The sequence below is a fragment of the Beta vulgaris genome, chromosome 7 (genome assembly GCF_026745355.1).
Source record: "Beta vulgaris subsp. vulgaris cultivar EL10 chromosome 7, EL10.2, whole genome shotgun sequence".
Classification (NCBI taxonomy): Eukaryota; Viridiplantae; Streptophyta; class Magnoliopsida; order Caryophyllales; family Amaranthaceae; genus Beta; species Beta vulgaris.
In genome coordinates, this window is record NC_079208.1 from 57,132,175 (window position 1) to 57,148,599 (window position 16,425).

General features: G+C 36.6%; 2 protein-coding genes across 11 annotated transcripts; one reads left to right on the forward strand and one right to left on the reverse strand.

Annotated features, from left to right (window-relative positions):
• The first annotated feature begins 18 nt into the window (after positions 1-18).
• LOC104900011 (alpha-glucan phosphorylase, H isozyme) lies at positions 19-9,405 on the forward strand. Of its 2 annotated transcripts, none has more exons than XM_048648017.1 (18): positions 19-159; positions 366-419; positions 1,424-1,652; positions 2,205-2,384; positions 2,750-2,926; positions 3,026-3,111; positions 3,300-3,489; positions 3,582-3,674; positions 4,916-5,100; positions 5,186-5,303; positions 5,638-5,766; positions 5,876-6,094; positions 6,188-6,391; positions 6,615-6,773; positions 7,407-7,670; positions 7,989-8,179; positions 8,858-8,990; positions 9,069-9,405. In XM_048648017.1, exons 3-18 carry the CDS (start codon positions 1,443-1,445, stop codon positions 9,072-9,074), a joined length of 2,544 nt encoding a protein of 847 aa, XP_048503974.1. In that variant the 5' UTR covers positions 19-159; positions 366-419; positions 1,424-1,442; the 3' UTR covers positions 9,075-9,405. The 2 variants fall into 2 exon arrangements, with proteins under 2 accessions (XP_048503974.1, XP_010685628.2); XM_010687326.3 differs by lacking the exon at positions 19-159 and adding an exon at positions 166-215.
• A 207-nt stretch (positions 9,406-9,612) lies between these two features.
• On the reverse strand, positions 9,613-13,536 carry LOC104900012 (serine/arginine-rich splicing factor SR45a). 9 transcript variants are annotated; one of them, XR_008970282.1, is made up of 7 exons: positions 13,376-13,536; positions 11,694-11,809; positions 11,471-11,579; positions 11,205-11,354; positions 10,861-10,946; positions 10,607-10,670; positions 10,444-10,520 (listed from the first exon to the last, which is right to left on the reverse strand). XR_008970282.1 is itself a non-coding variant. In XM_010687327.4 (6 exons), exons 2-6 carry the CDS (start codon positions 11,807-11,809, stop codon positions 9,826-9,828), a joined length of 1,134 nt encoding a protein of 377 aa, XP_010685629.2. In that variant the 5' UTR covers positions 13,376-13,536; the 3' UTR covers positions 9,613-9,825. The 9 variants fall into 9 exon arrangements, 2 of the variants coding, with proteins under 2 accessions (XP_010685629.2, XP_048503976.1); XR_008970280.1 differs by having other exon boundaries at positions 10,861-10,952; XR_008970278.1 differs by having other exon boundaries at positions 10,861-10,964.
• Between the last annotated feature and the right edge of the window lie 2,889 nt (positions 13,537-16,425).

Genomic DNA, 16,425 nt, shown 5'->3' on the forward strand with positions numbered 1-16,425 from the left:
ACATTTTCTGATTCTCAGTTTACTCCACTCTCTCTCTCACACACTCTCAATTTCTCTCTCTTCAATCAATTCTCGTGAATTGAACCAACGGTAGAGCTTTGAAGCAATCAAAATTCGGAAGTTAGCGAAAAGAAGTCCATCAAATTCGTGCGATTTATTGTAAATTTTCTCACTTTCATTTCTAAAATTCAATCAAATTCTGCCAAAAAATTTCAGTTTGTCTGCTATTTCTCCTGTCATTTTCGTCAACTTTCTTTCGCATATTCCTTTTCTATCGCTCTCTAAATTATTCAAAAATATCTCTGCAAATTGCTACTTTTTTCACAATTTCTTGATAAATAATGCTTCTTCTTACTTGTTTTTAGGTTTTGTTTATCATCTTCTCATCGCTTGGTGCTTGATTTTCTGTGGAATTACTTGTAAGTTTCTTTTCTCCTTTAATTATTGTGAATTTTTGATTAATTTGATTATTGTTGTAGTAGTTAATTTTTGTTCATCTGCGTATTTGTAGAATATATTATAGTGTTTCAGTTCTGTTTATGTAGTAAAATTTTGCACGATAAAGAAAATGTAGTAAATTGCAATTAATAATATTTTTCATTTTAGTTTATGATGTAAGAATTTATAGTGTTGCGACATTATATATGTATATGTGATGAATTGCATAAATCGAAAAGTTAGCTTCCAATCTATGTAAGTACTACATAAGGTAGCCGATTTTTGCTGATGAAGCTGGAATTTTAGGAGCTTTTATTTGTATTTTGTACTTCATAAGTTCATATCACACTATTTTTGATTTTTGTTTAGTATAGTAGTTGTTTTTGTGTTACGGAAAAATTGCTAAGAATAATCTCGAATTTAGGCGGTCTTCTTTTCTTGTTAGTCCTAGGCATGAGTTATCACATAATAATGCGAAGTTTTCGTCAATTTTTTTGCAAAATGGTTCCTTTGGTTCCAAAGGAGTTGATGTTGCGACTTAACTTGCGAGTGCTTATATTAGATCATTTAGATGCTCTGGTCGCTTGCATTAGAGAAAAAATATAAGATACATTATCTCACGGAGATTCAAATTTGATACTGGTGAACACGAACCATCTTTGAAGTGAATGGTGCAAGCTTCACATTATGCCAAGAGAGCCTAGACTTGAGATAATTTAATCTTGCAATATTTCTCGTTTAAATTACTTCATCTCATCTAAAAATTTGTTTGTCACAATTTTTTTTGAATTCAAGCAAAAATTTCAGACCTTTTCTTGTAATTTGATGAGTGATAAGACTTTCACCTCCAAGTTTAATTCAGATGTCGCTTGCTTCCTTTCAAGAAAAATCCCTTGGTCTTCATCATTGATAATCAGAGAATAGTTGATTTATTAAAATAATATCTGGTTTGTATGAGATTTCATGTAGAGTCAATTGTTTGTAGGAGCATCTAACTGCTGCTAATGGGGACGGAGAAGTCCAATGGTGTGTCAAAGCATGAGATTTCTTCGGAATTTCCAGCTGAAGCACATCCTTTGTCTGAGGAACCAACTGAAATTGCATCCAACATCAACTACCACGCTCAGTTCAGCCCTCATTTCTCCCCTCTGAAGTTTGAGCCAGAACAGGCTTTTTATGCCACTGCTGAGAGTGTTCGAGATCGTCTTATTCAGGTTCCAAATTATTAGCATTCATGCTATCAATTTATTGGTAGAAAGATTATTAGCTTGCATTTTGGAGATGTTACATCTGTTCCTTATATTTGTCCGTGGAGAATAATTATTGCTAACAAATAGTACTTGAGAGCATATCATATTCAAAAAGTTGATTGTGGGGTTGCATACACTTTAACCTACTCCTGAATTCCTGCCCATGAATAGACAGAAGCCTTATTTTGTGAACTATGGTAATGCCTAATGGTATGTGATAGCATGAATTAGCAATATTAAAGTACGGGAGTTGGGGCTTAGGATTCTCTTTGTACTCGATACAAGTTCATGATTACCTGGGAAGGAAAATGGATATGTTCTCTTCGACACCAGTACGCTATTAGGCTTCAGTTGTTCTTAGAGGTACAATAAAATATTGAAGTATTTGGCTCCATTTCTTGGCAGATATTGAAAGGCAAAGAGGGGCTTATGTATAGCCATTTGGGTTAGGGTTACTTGTAGACATACATCTAGCTGACTGACGTGCCTTTTATATACTTGAATCAATCTCTGCAGCAATGGAATGAGACCTATTTACACTTTCACAAGGCTAATCCAAAGCAGACATACTATTTATCCATGGAGTATCTGCAAGGACGAGCTTTGACAAATGCTGTTGGAAACTTGAACATCCAAGATGCTTATGCGGATGCTCTGAATAAACTTGGACATCAGCTTGAGGAAATTGTTGAGCAGGTAATTAGATGGACAAATGTTGGTCTAATCATAGAGTTACAAAGACCCATAATATTATTGTAATTCCTACTGTTAAATGTGCCGAGTCAGTGGTGCCTATTTATGTCTCCCTGCTGTCTTCATGTGCTTCCCTGATTACTGCACTTCTGCAACATATGTTTGCCAGGTCTGATATTTATTCTATCTCTGCTCGATCACCCAACATTTGGATTCTGAAAATCTTAATTTTCCATTCAACAATGATGCTGATAACCATTGCTAAGTTGCATTGGAAAAATGTTATTCTGAAATATTTATGGTCGTTTTTTGTTACGTTCAATACTAACGCAACTAGCATACTGAGCTAATAGCAATGGTCTTTTCAGGAAAAAGATGCAGCTCTAGGAAATGGTGGCCTGGGGAGACTTGCTTCCTGCTTTCTGGATTCCATGGCTACGTTGAATCTTCCTGCGTGGGGATATGGTTTAAGATATAGATATGGCCTTTTCAAGCAGCAGATTACCAAGGAGGGCCAAGCCGAGTCCGCTGAAGATTGGCTTGAGGTTCTATCTAAACCTATTATATGTCATGAAACTTTTTCTTTTACCCTAGAAAGATATTATGAAACTAGTTTGAGAGGTCCTATCATCTACATTTTGCAGAAGTTCAGTCCTTGGGAGATTGTCAGGCATGATGTTGTGTATCCTGTCAGATTTTTTGGTCATGTTCAAGTCAATCCTGATGGATCGTAAGTGTCTCTTCAAAATGTTCATCCCATATTAATATAAATGTTTGGTGGGTATACAAATCCATTCATTATTAGCAACCCGAACTTCATCCTATCATGGTCACCTGCTGAATCAACTCAGTGTCATTACTTTCATCTTTCTATTTGTTCCTTGTCCTCATACATGAGCTTTCTCTTGTGCATTTCAGACGAAAATGGGTTGATGGGGAGGTTATTCAGGCTTTGGCATATGATGTTCCCATCCCAGGTTACAAGACCAAGAACACTATCAGTCTTCGTCTTTGGGAAGCAAAAGCTTGTGCTGAGGACTTCAATCTGTTTCAATTTAATGATGGACAATATGAATCTTCTGTCCAACTTCATTCCGGAGCCCAGCAGGTGAGTTGCATCAATACTGTGCAGGATTTTGTAGCTGTACTCATATAAAATTGCATAATTTAAAGTTTAATGTTTCATTTTTTCATTCTCAGATTTGTGCTGTTCTCTATCCTGGAGATGCTACAGAAAGTGGAAAGCTATTGCGTCTAAAGCAACAGTTCTTTTTATGTAGTGCTTCTCTTCAGGTTAACTCTAGGGTTTCTTCTATCGATTGATGTGCACTTCTGATCCTCATCCATATTATCTCTATTATATAAGCCAAGGGGGGAGCAACGGTTCCTCCGTGGAATATACTTAAATGCCCCTCACAACATAGATTATACATTCCTATTTTCCACCAAATAACCTTATGGCAGCTAATCAACACCAATCTCATGCATAAACTTGCCAAAACAAATAAAATCAATCAAAAGGATTGGTGTTGTAATTAACGTTCTTTATATAAGGGAATGGGGGAGCTATGGTGTCCCCCAATAAATTTACTTAATTGTCCCTTAGTAAATCAACTACTCTACCAAAAAAAAAAGATGAAAAGAAAATCAAATTCAAATATAGCATCAAAAAATTAACAAAAAAAATTATATCAATCAAATATTTGATTAATCAATACACAATCAAGTTGTAAATCAAAAAGGAAAATACAATCAATTAACAAAGTGAAATGATTTAATTAAAACAAAATACTTTGTTGATAAAAATATAAGAAATACTTAGTAAAATCTGCGTAACATTCTTTTAACGCTCATCAGTTTTAATTTTAAAATCTTAAAGGAAGTGTAAATAAAATAAATGATAAAAAACGAGTTTGGTTAAGTGATATAGGCTTAATCAACAAAATTAGCTAGCCCAAAAAACAAGTCTAATATTCAAATTTTACCTTTGTTTATGCTAAAAAAAGTTATAAATTATGTTCTAAAAAAATGAGGCACGCATCGCGTGCATAAATTGCTAGTCCTTAATATATGATGTTCAACTTTGCATGTAAACCTTGTGGGCCGTGGCTACGGAAAATGCTGATAGACAACATATAAGCTTGTGATGCACAGCCATATTTCTATTTGACTGAGTCCCGCTGACATTCTCCACTGCGAGCTTTGGGCTATTCCATCGAATGGGTATCTAGAGAGTAGCTCTTAAGATTTGTCTATAAGAAATTGGTCCATAAGCCCAATATTTCTGCTCGTCTTTTGCAGCATACTTCAAACTTCATAGCCAGAGCTTCTGTAAAGTCTGATAAAGCAGTTCTGATGAACCAATATTACCTGTGAAGTTAAAAGTGTAAGGCTGTACACCGGGGGGGGAGGGGGGGGGGTGAAATTTTGCTAGTCACTCTACTGTCATACCATTTTGTGGCACTCATGAATTTTGTCACGTACTTGTGTGATTTCTTTGGTATGTATGTTTGACCTCTTATCTACTGTTACAGGACATCATTTTCAGATTTAAAGAGAGGAATGACGGAAATGCACCACTTGAGTGGTCTAAATTCCCAAGCAAAGTTGCGGTTCAGCTTAATGATACACACCCCACACTTGCAATTCCAGAGCTTATGCGTTTGCTTATGGATGATGAAGGGCTTGGCTGGGATGAAGCTTGGGATGTGACAACCAGGTGATTTACAAAATTTATTTGAGTCATGTTGTTTTTCCATATCAAGTACACTGTTATATATGACAGTGAAGCTGACTACAAACAGGGCTATTGCTTACACAAACCACACGGTTCTTCCTGAAGCTCTGGAGAAGTGGTCACAATCTGTAATGTGGAAACTTCTCCCACGTCATATGGAGATTATATCTGAAATTGACAAGCGGGTAGGTCTTTTTGTTTCTCTTTTGTGATACTGGGCTACTAGCACGTGCAACTTTATTCTTTATAAAACAGGAAATTGATTGGCCTATGCATGTCATGTTTTGATGTTTTTACATATTTGTGTAACTGTCAATTTAGACCACAATGTCATAGATCCTTATTTGAAAAAAGAGAAAAGGGACTTATCATGAAGGATTAGTACGAAAAGAATATTTATTTGTGTTTGGTCAGCGAACTACAAGTTTAACAAGTGTCCTAAACTCCTAATGGAAATTGAGACATTTATCTGGAGTTGAATTATAAAATGCTACTTGTGGTTTCTTATTTTTTTCACAGTTTGTGGAGATGGTACATTCCACTAGGAATGATCTTGAGGACAAGGTCAACTCTATGTGCATCTTGGACAACAATCCTCAAAAACCAGTAGTACGCATGGCAAATCTGTGCGTGGTGTCTGCTCATACGGTGAGCTTTATCATCCAATCTACATTGTGAAAAGTCGGCAGAAAGTAGATAATTTAGGTTGATATGGATGAAGCCAACTGACTTCACCTGGTTCTGTCTGATATTGCAGGTGAATGGTGTGGCACAGCTGCACAGTGACATTTTAACATCAGAGTTATTTGCAGACTATGTCTCTATATGGCCTAACAAGTTCCAAAATAAGACAAATGGTATTACTCCTCGCCGGTGGCTCCGGTTTTGCAATTCAGAGCTAAGTAACATTATCACAAAATGGTTGGAAACTGATGAATGGGTTACTAATCTTGATCTCCTTGTTAATCTGCGCAAAGTAAGTAGTACACTACTACTTAATATTGGGTTGCTTATACCACCACTTGAACTCAACAGTATATGATGCTGAATTACATATATTGGTGAACAGTTTGCTGACAATGAGGATCTCCAAGCTGAGTGGGCTTCTGCCAAAATGGCAAACAAACAGCGCTTAGCACAATATATACATGAAATAACGGGTGTATGCATAGATCCAAATAGCCTTTTTGACATACAAGTCAAGCGAATTCATGAATACAAAAGACAACTATTAAACATCCTGGGTGCAGTTTACAGGTACAAGAAGTTGAAGGTATGGGCTTCTTGTCTTCTTACATCTCTCCTTCTGAACTGGTCAGTCTAAGATTCTTGTAACTTAAGCTTTTGAACACTTTGTCACTATTTTAGAGTGAGAACAGACTGCAATGATGATAAACATACCAATTACATGAATACGCTCTCTAGTTAATATGACATTGTTATTAAGGTTGCAAACTCTTAAATGCAATTATTCTTAGCAAGGTTGCTCATGACAGGAGATGAGTCCAGATGATCGTAGTAAAACAACACCCAGGACCATCATGATTGGTGGAAAGGCCTTTGCAACATACACAAATGCTAAAAGAATAGTGAAATTGGTAACTGATGTGGGAGCTGTGGTTAACACGGATCCAGAAGTCAACAATTATCTCAAGGTAATGAACACAAGAAATTCCATCTCTATTTTAGATTGCACTTTAAATGTAGAATTTCTGCTGATATCTCTGTCAACTTTTTTCATTGATATTTCTCCTATTGATTAAAACCACCTGCATTACTTTTAGGAATTGACAGTCAACACTAAATATTCATCATTGTCTAAGTGACCAGCTTGCTGATTTACTAATCCAGACTTAGCTTCATGGAAATTTTCTGAAGCTCGGTGAGAACAGAAGGGACAATTTGTTGTGCCTCTCCTATGCTTTTTAGTGAACAGCATTATCACATTTTGCAGTAATGCTGAAACTAAATAATATTACAATGTGTTGATAACATGTTGAAACAGGGCATGGCCCAAAAAAAAGAATCCAAGTTTATACATTCTCCATCGAGGCGAGAATTCTTAGATTGCAAGAGAAAACCTAACCAGTGTGAAGATATATGGAGACATGTAGGATAGAGGAATTAATTCTCCTGACTTGTGCAATTTGCAGTGTCAACCCATTTGTTACCAGAAATAGCATGTCCTCTCTATCTCACAATCGATCATATATTTTGTCAGTGTGTCCTCATTTATCGATGACCTTTTCAAGGCTCTTACTTATTATCTTTTTTTCATAATATTTCAGGTTGTTTTTGTTCCGAACTACAATGTTTCTGTCGCGGAAATGCTTATTCCTGGTAGTGAACTATCACAGCATATAAGTACTGCTGGCATGGAAGCCAGTGGAACAAGTAACATGAAGTTTGCCCTCAATGGATGCCTCATTATAGGAACATTGGATGGAGCTAATGTAGAAATCAGAGAGGAAATTGGAGAAGAGAATTTCTTTCTCTTCGGAGCAACGGCAGATGAAGTACCAAAGCTTCGCAAGGATAGAGAGAATGGACTGGTATCTAGACTACCCACTTTTTCGAACTTTTTGCTGGATCTTTGTACAGTCTATCTATATGCAAGCTGCGAGGAATCAAAGCATGATTGCTTATGACTTCCATCTTTAGACCATACCAATTACGTTTAGCTTTTAGTTTTTATCTTGCTCAGATGCACAAGTTTAATACTACCAAATACAGAACAAAGGAAAAATAAGTTCTATGAATATCATTCTTACTTCAAAAAATATATACTCGTATTGAATATTCTTCTTAGTTGAATAGTATCATGTTTAATGCCTTGTTTTTGACATGAATTTATGGTATTTTCGGTGCAGTTTAAACCAGATCCTCGATATGAAGAGGCTAAACAATATATAAGATCAGGAGCTTTTGGAAGCTATGACTATAATCCTCTCCTTGATTCTCTTGAAGGCAATTCTGGCTATGGCCGTGGAGACTATTTCCTCGTTGGTCATGACTTTCCAAGTTACATGGATGCACAGGCTAAAGTTGATGAAGCATACAAGTAAGATTGCTCAAGTATCTCAAGTACTTGTCATTTCAAAAACTTTGTTAACTTCCTGGTCATTTGTCTAAATTTGCCAAGAAAAATGGAATCTATCAAGTTGTAATATGCAACTGATGCAACCACTAATTTCACATGTTGTAAATATGATAGCTTCTTGAAATTGTGGATGCTAGCTAGTTGATTAAGTCTTACGGAAGCGGTACGAGGTTGCTACCCTTTGTGGCTCTTTATACAACCTAGAAAACAGATGTGCAATGCCTCCTACCTATTGAATAATTCGTATATTTGCTCGCCTTCATATGCCTACACAACCCTCACTAACTCGGGTACCATTAACTCACTAGAGCCTTGAGAGTAGAATAAACTTGCCCCAAATGCACAACCCTTCTCGTCCCTGTTGGTAATTATATTAAGTCTCCCTTCTCATCCCTGTTGGTAAGTATATTAAGTCTCCCTTCTCATCCCTGTTGGTAAGTATATTTAGTCTCCCTTCTCATCCCTGTTGGTAAGTATATTTAGTCTTGATATTTGTCACGAGTTTCACCTCTTGGCTAAGCCTTGCATTTCTAGACATCAAAGTGGCCGCAGTTGCCACCCCACAAACATGGTGCCTTTAGTTTCTTCCAATGTTTGAACGACTTCTTAGATTTGCTGAGGTAGTATTCTTCTCTGCAGAGATCGGAAAAAATGGATGAAGATGTCTATATTAAGCACCGCGGGAAGTGGCAAATTCAGCAGTGACCGAACAATTGCACAATATGCAAAGGAGATATGGAACATAGAAGAATGCCCTGTGCCAAATAAAAAGGTACATATCTGATTTTGCAATCACACTTTTTTTATCTACTTTCCCCAATGTTAATGAAATATCTGTATTACCCTGCAGGCATAGATTCCACTCAAGACATTTGTAGTGCAGCAAGTGGGAAACATAGCAGACCATGCATTTTGCAACAGTGTACCAAGATATAGACATATACATAACTCCAGAAACTGAAGTGAACTAAAATAATTTCGTTTACTAATTCTTCTACCGTCTACACGCTTGTTTCATTGTATAAGATTTTTGCTTTGATATGTCGTCCAATTTTTTTTGCTTGATCTACTGAATAAACCGAGCAAAGTCGCTTCAGCTCTGTAAGCTATATTCATCCGGCACACCACAATGTATAATAACATACATTATATGTTAATTGCATGGATCCCTGGTTTAGGCCTGTTCATCATGTGTTCATGTCACATTGAAGTGCGTATCAGAAAAAATCAGAATGTTTCGAGCTTACTCCCATTGTACATTCCATATAATTCTACATGTGCATCTCTGCTGGATAGGTGGATATAGAGATAAATATTGGCGGTCATTGTATTATTTTTTTTCACTGGTCAGATTAATATTGAAAAACACAAAAAGGAACAGAAAAAAAAAGACAGAAAAGAATTGCAGTGTATGCGCGGGCATAGACCATATCGAATTTAATACATTCAAGAACAATTCCAAACAGTCTACAAGATCGCAACTCGCAAACATAGGTTCTAATTCATGCAGTCAGACTATTACAGCACAGCGAAGAGTTTATTAGCAACTTGTGCCACAACACCAACTTTGGGCATATAACTAAGAGTAAGATGATATAGATTAGTGACTAGGTAGACGGTGAAGCAGACCGAGGACTAGCAGTTTTTGAAAGAGACCTAGATCTAGAGGGAGCACTGTGCCCTGAATAGCTTCTTGATGAGTGACTATCAGGAGATAGTCCGCGCTTCTGTGGTGAATTGGAGAGACTCCTTCTCGGGCTTCTTGATAAACTGCGAGAGCAGCTTCTCCTTGAGCTCTTCCTCAGTCTTGGTGAGCAGCTGCGGGAGTAGCTCCTCCGGAAGCTTTTCTTTGGCCGAGGTGAGCAACTCCTAGAGTAACTTCTCCTGGAGCTTCTCCTTGGCCTAGGTGAATAACTCCGAGAATAACTTCTCCTTGAGCTTCTCCTCGGCCTAGGTGAAAAACTCCGAGAGTAACTTCTCCTTGAGCTCCTCCTTGGCCTAGGCGAGTAACTACGAGAATAGCTCCTTCCCCTTGGTGTATAGCTTTGAGAACGACTTTGATGCCTTCTTCTGTAGTATCGCTCATCAGGAGAATAATCATAGCGCGAGCGACGTCGACTGATTGGTGATCCACTGTGGTATGGCGTGTGGGACCTCGAGCGTGACCGACGACTATGACGCCTATAGTAGGGAGAATATGATCTATCTCGCCTGATATAAGGAGAGTATGATCTCTCACGATCAGATGAATAACGAGACGAGCGCCTACTATAGGGTGAATAAGTAGGGGAACGGCGGCGACCTGAAAAGAATATATAAAAGAAACAGTTGGAAACAGATTACAAAGGTAAGGATAGTAAACTCTCTAGACAAACAGAAGGATCTTACTGCGAGATGTCTTTAGCCCCAGGTATTTTCCAGGCGTTGGTGTACGACCCCTTCTCCTTCGGGCCTGAAATAGACGATTGACCAATTGTTAGCTGGCATTTAATAAAGCTGGAACTCTACATGTATTCTCACTTAGAAGATTAAAGATTTGGGAAACAAGACTACATGGCAAAAGGACCCAAAAAATGTAAGCATTAAATAGTTAATAGCAGAGGTAATATCAACAGCAAAGAGAGAAATGCAGGGCATACAACCCTCTGATATTTAAGTCTGATATTTGATTTCCTTGATTGATTTGATATTTTTGAAGTTTGGAGAAGAGCTGCTACACACAGCTAACCTGTTGCTGCCACAAAAACTTCAGGCGACAAGAAGCAAACTAGTTTCAATCTTAAAGTGCCAACAGGAACAAATGCCAATCTTCATACAACCATAAGCTCTAAATAGTAGCAAGACATCCACAAAAATTTAAATGACGAAAGTACCGGAAATAATACCAATCTTTGCGAAATGCTGAAGCTCCGCTGATGTTTTATTTTATCAGTTGAGGGGGAAGGGCCAGAAAATGGGAAAAAGAAAGCACAAACCAAATTAATACCTTCTCAACAGTTATGACACGCCCTTCAAGTACAGAGCGGTCTAAATACTTGATGCAACGATCCGCCTCCTGAAGAGAAGACATGGTCACAAAACCAAATCCTCGTGATTCTTTGGTCCATGGATCAGTCACAAGGTGAACATCCTCCACCTAAAAATGTCAATCAATTGATGGAGACTCAGTGAAAATAGTAACAGATAATTCTGAAATCCGAAATCAACTATATCTAACTACAAAAAATAGCTTGCAGAATAATGTAGTACCACCTTTCCCTCACTTGAGAAATGCTTTTCAAGCTCCCTCTTAGTCACACGTGTTGACAGTCCAGTCACATAAAGGTTATTTCCAGGATTCTCTACGCTACTTTCACGACTCCTGCAACATCAGAAGCACAAGATATCAGGACCGTGGCTGCAAGAACAATTAATACTTAGATGGTACAACAAGAAAAAATTTGAAACCAAGCTACACTTCGTAAAAGAAGATCACCTTGATCGGCTCCTTGATGATGACCAGGATCTTGACAAGGATCTCGAGACAGAGCGAACGTATCGCCTGTATGGGGATGGGGATGGTGATCGAGATTCTCCCCTTGAGTATGCCATCTGCAACAACAATATGAATTAAGCATTAAGAGAGTAAAACACAGTAAGTTTGCAAGTGATTAAGTCTAGGACAGCACCAACCAAGCATCCGCGTATGTGTGTGTGTGTGTGGGGGGGGGTATAAACAAGCTCTTGCGTAGTTTCATAACCTGGCCAAAGTCTCCTTCAAGGAGGGCGGGACAGGAGGAGATAAAGCTCACATACAAGAAATATTTTTGATACCTCAATCTTTATCTTGTTACGAAGCACATTGGTTATTCAAATTCTAACCAAAAAATTCAACAAGTCAATTAGACTTCAAAAATCCCCACCACGCAAATCAATTTATGAAAGAATTCAGATCATACTTCACCACAAAAATTTACTGATGTACTCCAGCAAACTGTTGGGGTTTCAAATATATGCAAATTGAGCCACCACAAGGTGACAAGTGATCGGGTTCAACAATGAGATACTCTGTTCAGCCAACCAATAATAAGACCGAAAAAAAAGTTCCTGAAATAAGCAGAGTCGACATCCATATTTCAGGACAACGTTTCAAAACTATTAGTTAAATGAAGTTTTTGATTCAGCTATTAACTATTAACTTCTTGTATCCAATCTACCGTTTCTCGACAAAAACAGCGAATAATGAAAGCTCGTCAGCAAGTTCTATAGCAATAACAATACGTCAATACCATCACAAACCTCACTCACCTTTTAATGTTTCCTTCACCCGATTGAAGGTAGGAACAACCTTTAGATACTTCTATCCAAAATCATATGTTAAATTAATCCTACCAAAGATCAAACCCTAAATCTACCACCTTCATGTTCAAATCTTTTCAATATTAAGAAAATTTTACAGTCTTACCATCTCAACAAAAGTTCAGAATCAAATGAATCAATTTGAAAACATTAATTAATCCGAAGCTCGTAATCCAAGCTCATATACATGAATTGTTTCTCCTATGTTTCATAATAACAAAAAAACTGCGGGGGAAAAATATCTCAACATAAAAATTTATCAGGAAAAAAAGGGACACAACATACAAAACATATTTTCCTTTCTCTTACGTTTCACAACAACAAAAAGTGCTGGAAAAAAAAAAAATTCTCATAATCAAAATTTATCAGGAAAAAAAAAACTATACAACATACAAAACATATTATCCTTTCTCTGATGATAACATGCAATTATCCATAAATCAAGAAACGAATAAAGTATTGGTATAAACTATAGTTGAACGAATTCTAAAAAAAAAAAAAAAAAAAACAAAAAAAAAAATACTACACAAACAAAAGAACAGAATCAAACATGACATTTAAGAATCACGAGATACAAAACCTAAACGAGTAATTGATTCCTGAAAAATTATCCAGGAAAATTAACAGTATTATCGATGAAACAATCAATCAAAATCAACCTAAACAAGCAAAAAAAAAAAAAAAAAACTAGAATAAAAAATGAGACTAAAGAATCACGAGATACAAAACCTAAACGAGATATTGAAACCTGAAAAATCATCCAGGAAAATTAAGAGTACATTGATGAAACAATCAATCAAAATCAAAAAATTAACTCACCGAAACTGATCGATATATCTCAGGTGCGGTTTTTTTCAATCGAAAGCTGGTAATATGAATCTCTCTTTTTTCTCTGTCTCTTTCTCTCTCTCTTTCTCGAATGTTTTGTGTGGAAAACTGTAAAAGGGGAAACAGCTTATAAGGTGCCGGAAGGTTCTAGAGGATGAAGATGCGAACGTCAAATCCAGAAAGAAATTAATTATTTTGGACCGCTTGTTTTTCTTTTTTTTTCTTCTTTTTTCTTTTTCATAATCAATCACCATTTGACACGTTTACGGTTTTTTTATTCTTCGTATTTCGAGAGTCTTTTGTTTAAAACCTTTTCGATGTCCACTAAATTGAATTGAGCTGAACAAGGCACATATGTTGTTTGTCATGCCACGTCATTTTTTCAAGCTACAATAAATTTAAGCTACATACTACTCCAATGGCAAGCAACAACTAGTTTTAGCTTGAATGCGACCCACTTTGCCAACTAAGCTCTTATTCTTGCATATCATTGGTAATTTAACAAATGGGTCCCACCACTTTTAAAGCAAGCTATATAGCTTGGTTGAACAACATTGCTCACCCAAGCTATATGTTAAATATGGGCCTGGGCCGCACCCATCACAAGGAGAGAGAGTCCACTTCACAACACAAAGGAGATTCAAACTTAAAACCATATGGCAATAAGGGGAGTAACCCCTTTGCATTATAAAGTGAACTCATCTCTCTTATCTAATCAATGTGGGACACTCACATGTGGTGTGCGCTGTACATCATAGCTTCAACACTCCCCCTCACATGTGAGGTCCCTTTTTCAATTGGCCCAGAGTAATTAACGGACCCTCTGTGGGCCTGGCTCTGATACCATGTCAAAGGACCAACTCAACCAAAAGCTTAAGCTGATGGTTGAGGCCCCAAGAATAGATTTATACTCTATCATGCCCCCTCACGCAAGAGCCCTTTGGGCTTGAAGTGTGGATGCAACACAGGCCTCCCTCATACCTGGCGCGAAATATTCCACTGAGAAAGGAGGGGCGGATGAGATTCGAACTCGTGACCTTTTTGTCACGCTGGCTCTGATACCATGTTAAATATGGGCCTGGGCCGCACCCATCACAAGGAGAGATAGTCCACTTCACAACACAAAGGAGATTCAACCTTAAAACCATATGGCAATAAGGGGAGTAACCCCTTTGCATTATAAAGTGAACTCATCTCTCTTATCTAATCAATGTGGGACACTCACATGTGGTGTGCGCTATACATCATAGCTTCAACACTATATTACTTGTTTTACTCCAATGGTTGGGCTACTAGCTAGAAACTTTTATGAATTACAAGCGAGTCCTATTTTGCAACCATTGGAGATAAGTTTCTAGCTAGTAGTCCAACCATTGGAGTAAAACAAGCAATATAGCTTGGGTGAGCAATGTTGCTCAACCAAGCTATATAGCTTGCTTTAAAAGTGGTGGGACCCACTTGTTAAATTACCAATGATATGCAAGCTATAACTAGTTGTTGCTTGCCATTGGAGTAGTATGTAGCTTGAAAAGATGATGTGGCATGACAAGCAACATATGGTTGTTGCTTGCCATTGGAGATGCTATAATCATAATAAGAAAATAATCTTAATAATAAGACAAATACTAACAAACGTTTACGAGGCATTAGATAACACTAGTGCTGCTATTTGTAAATTGCTAAGTGTTGTTTGCTAACTTCTAACTGTTAACTGTTATTTTCTATTTGTTAACTGTTAATTGCTATTTGCTAACTATTATTTGTTAATTGATACTTGTTATTTGCTAATTGTAATTGTTAATTGCTATCTGCTATTATATTATTGCTAGTTGTGCACTACTAGGACATGTTCTTTTCGACATAAAACAACTAAACTGAATCGAACCGAATTAATCTTATTGCAATTAAGTTGAACTGAAGTTAACTAAAATAAATTAAATTATAACTAAGAAATGATAGTTGGAGCGGAACTGAACTGGTTGCAACTGAACTGATTGCAACTGAATTGAATTGCACTAAAAATAAGTTGAGGAGAACATGCCCTTAGTTGTTGTTTGCTAATTGTTAACTGCTAATTTTTGTTGTTAATTGTTATTTGCTCATTGTTGATTGTTATTTGCTAATTACTAGCTATTTGCTAACTACTAACTGCTAATTGCTGACAGCTACTTGCTATCTACTATCTACTAATTGTTATTTGCTAATTGTTAATTGCTAACTGCAATCGTTGATTGTTATTTGCTATTTGTTAATCGCTATTTGCTAATTGGTATTTGCTAACTGCTAATTGCTAATTATTTTTTTGTTATTTGCTAGTTTCTATTTGTTAATTGCTACTCCATCCGTTCCAAAACACTTTTTACACTTTCCTTTTTTATCTGTCTCATAATACTATTTGCACTTCTATTTTGAGATATGATCCAATATTATTAAATCATTCTACCGTTTTACTATTGGTACACATACTCTCTCCTCAAAATAAAATAATAACACTCATATTATCTACCAACTCTAACCGTGGCCCGCATTCTTTCTCCTTTAAGTAAAATAATACTATTTTTACTAACTACAAACTCCTACCACATCTATTTTCCAATAAAATAACAATTGATAACAAAACAACAACTTATCATCTAAAATACGTGCTTTCATAAGTGTCAAAAGTATTATGGGACGGAGGGAGTATTTGCTAACTACTTAATGTGAATTGCCAATTGCTAACTGTTATTTGCTAATTGCTATTCTATTTGCTAATTGGAGTATTCTTAGCCATATTAGCCATCCTAGTCTCAGAATAAAGGACTTTCTTTTAATAAAAAATATTGGTTTTTACTTGTTGGTGAAAATATAATGACGACAACTCTAAATTTTCATCAGGATTGGCGGTGGCATCATGAAATGAAAATTTTGAGTTTTGCAGCACTCATGATGCACTATCATTTGATGGTGTAGAGTATAAAATATATCTTGAGAGGAATTTTGTCACAACTCATAACTAGCTACAATAAATTTTCATTTGTTATACCTTTTTTTTAGCATGC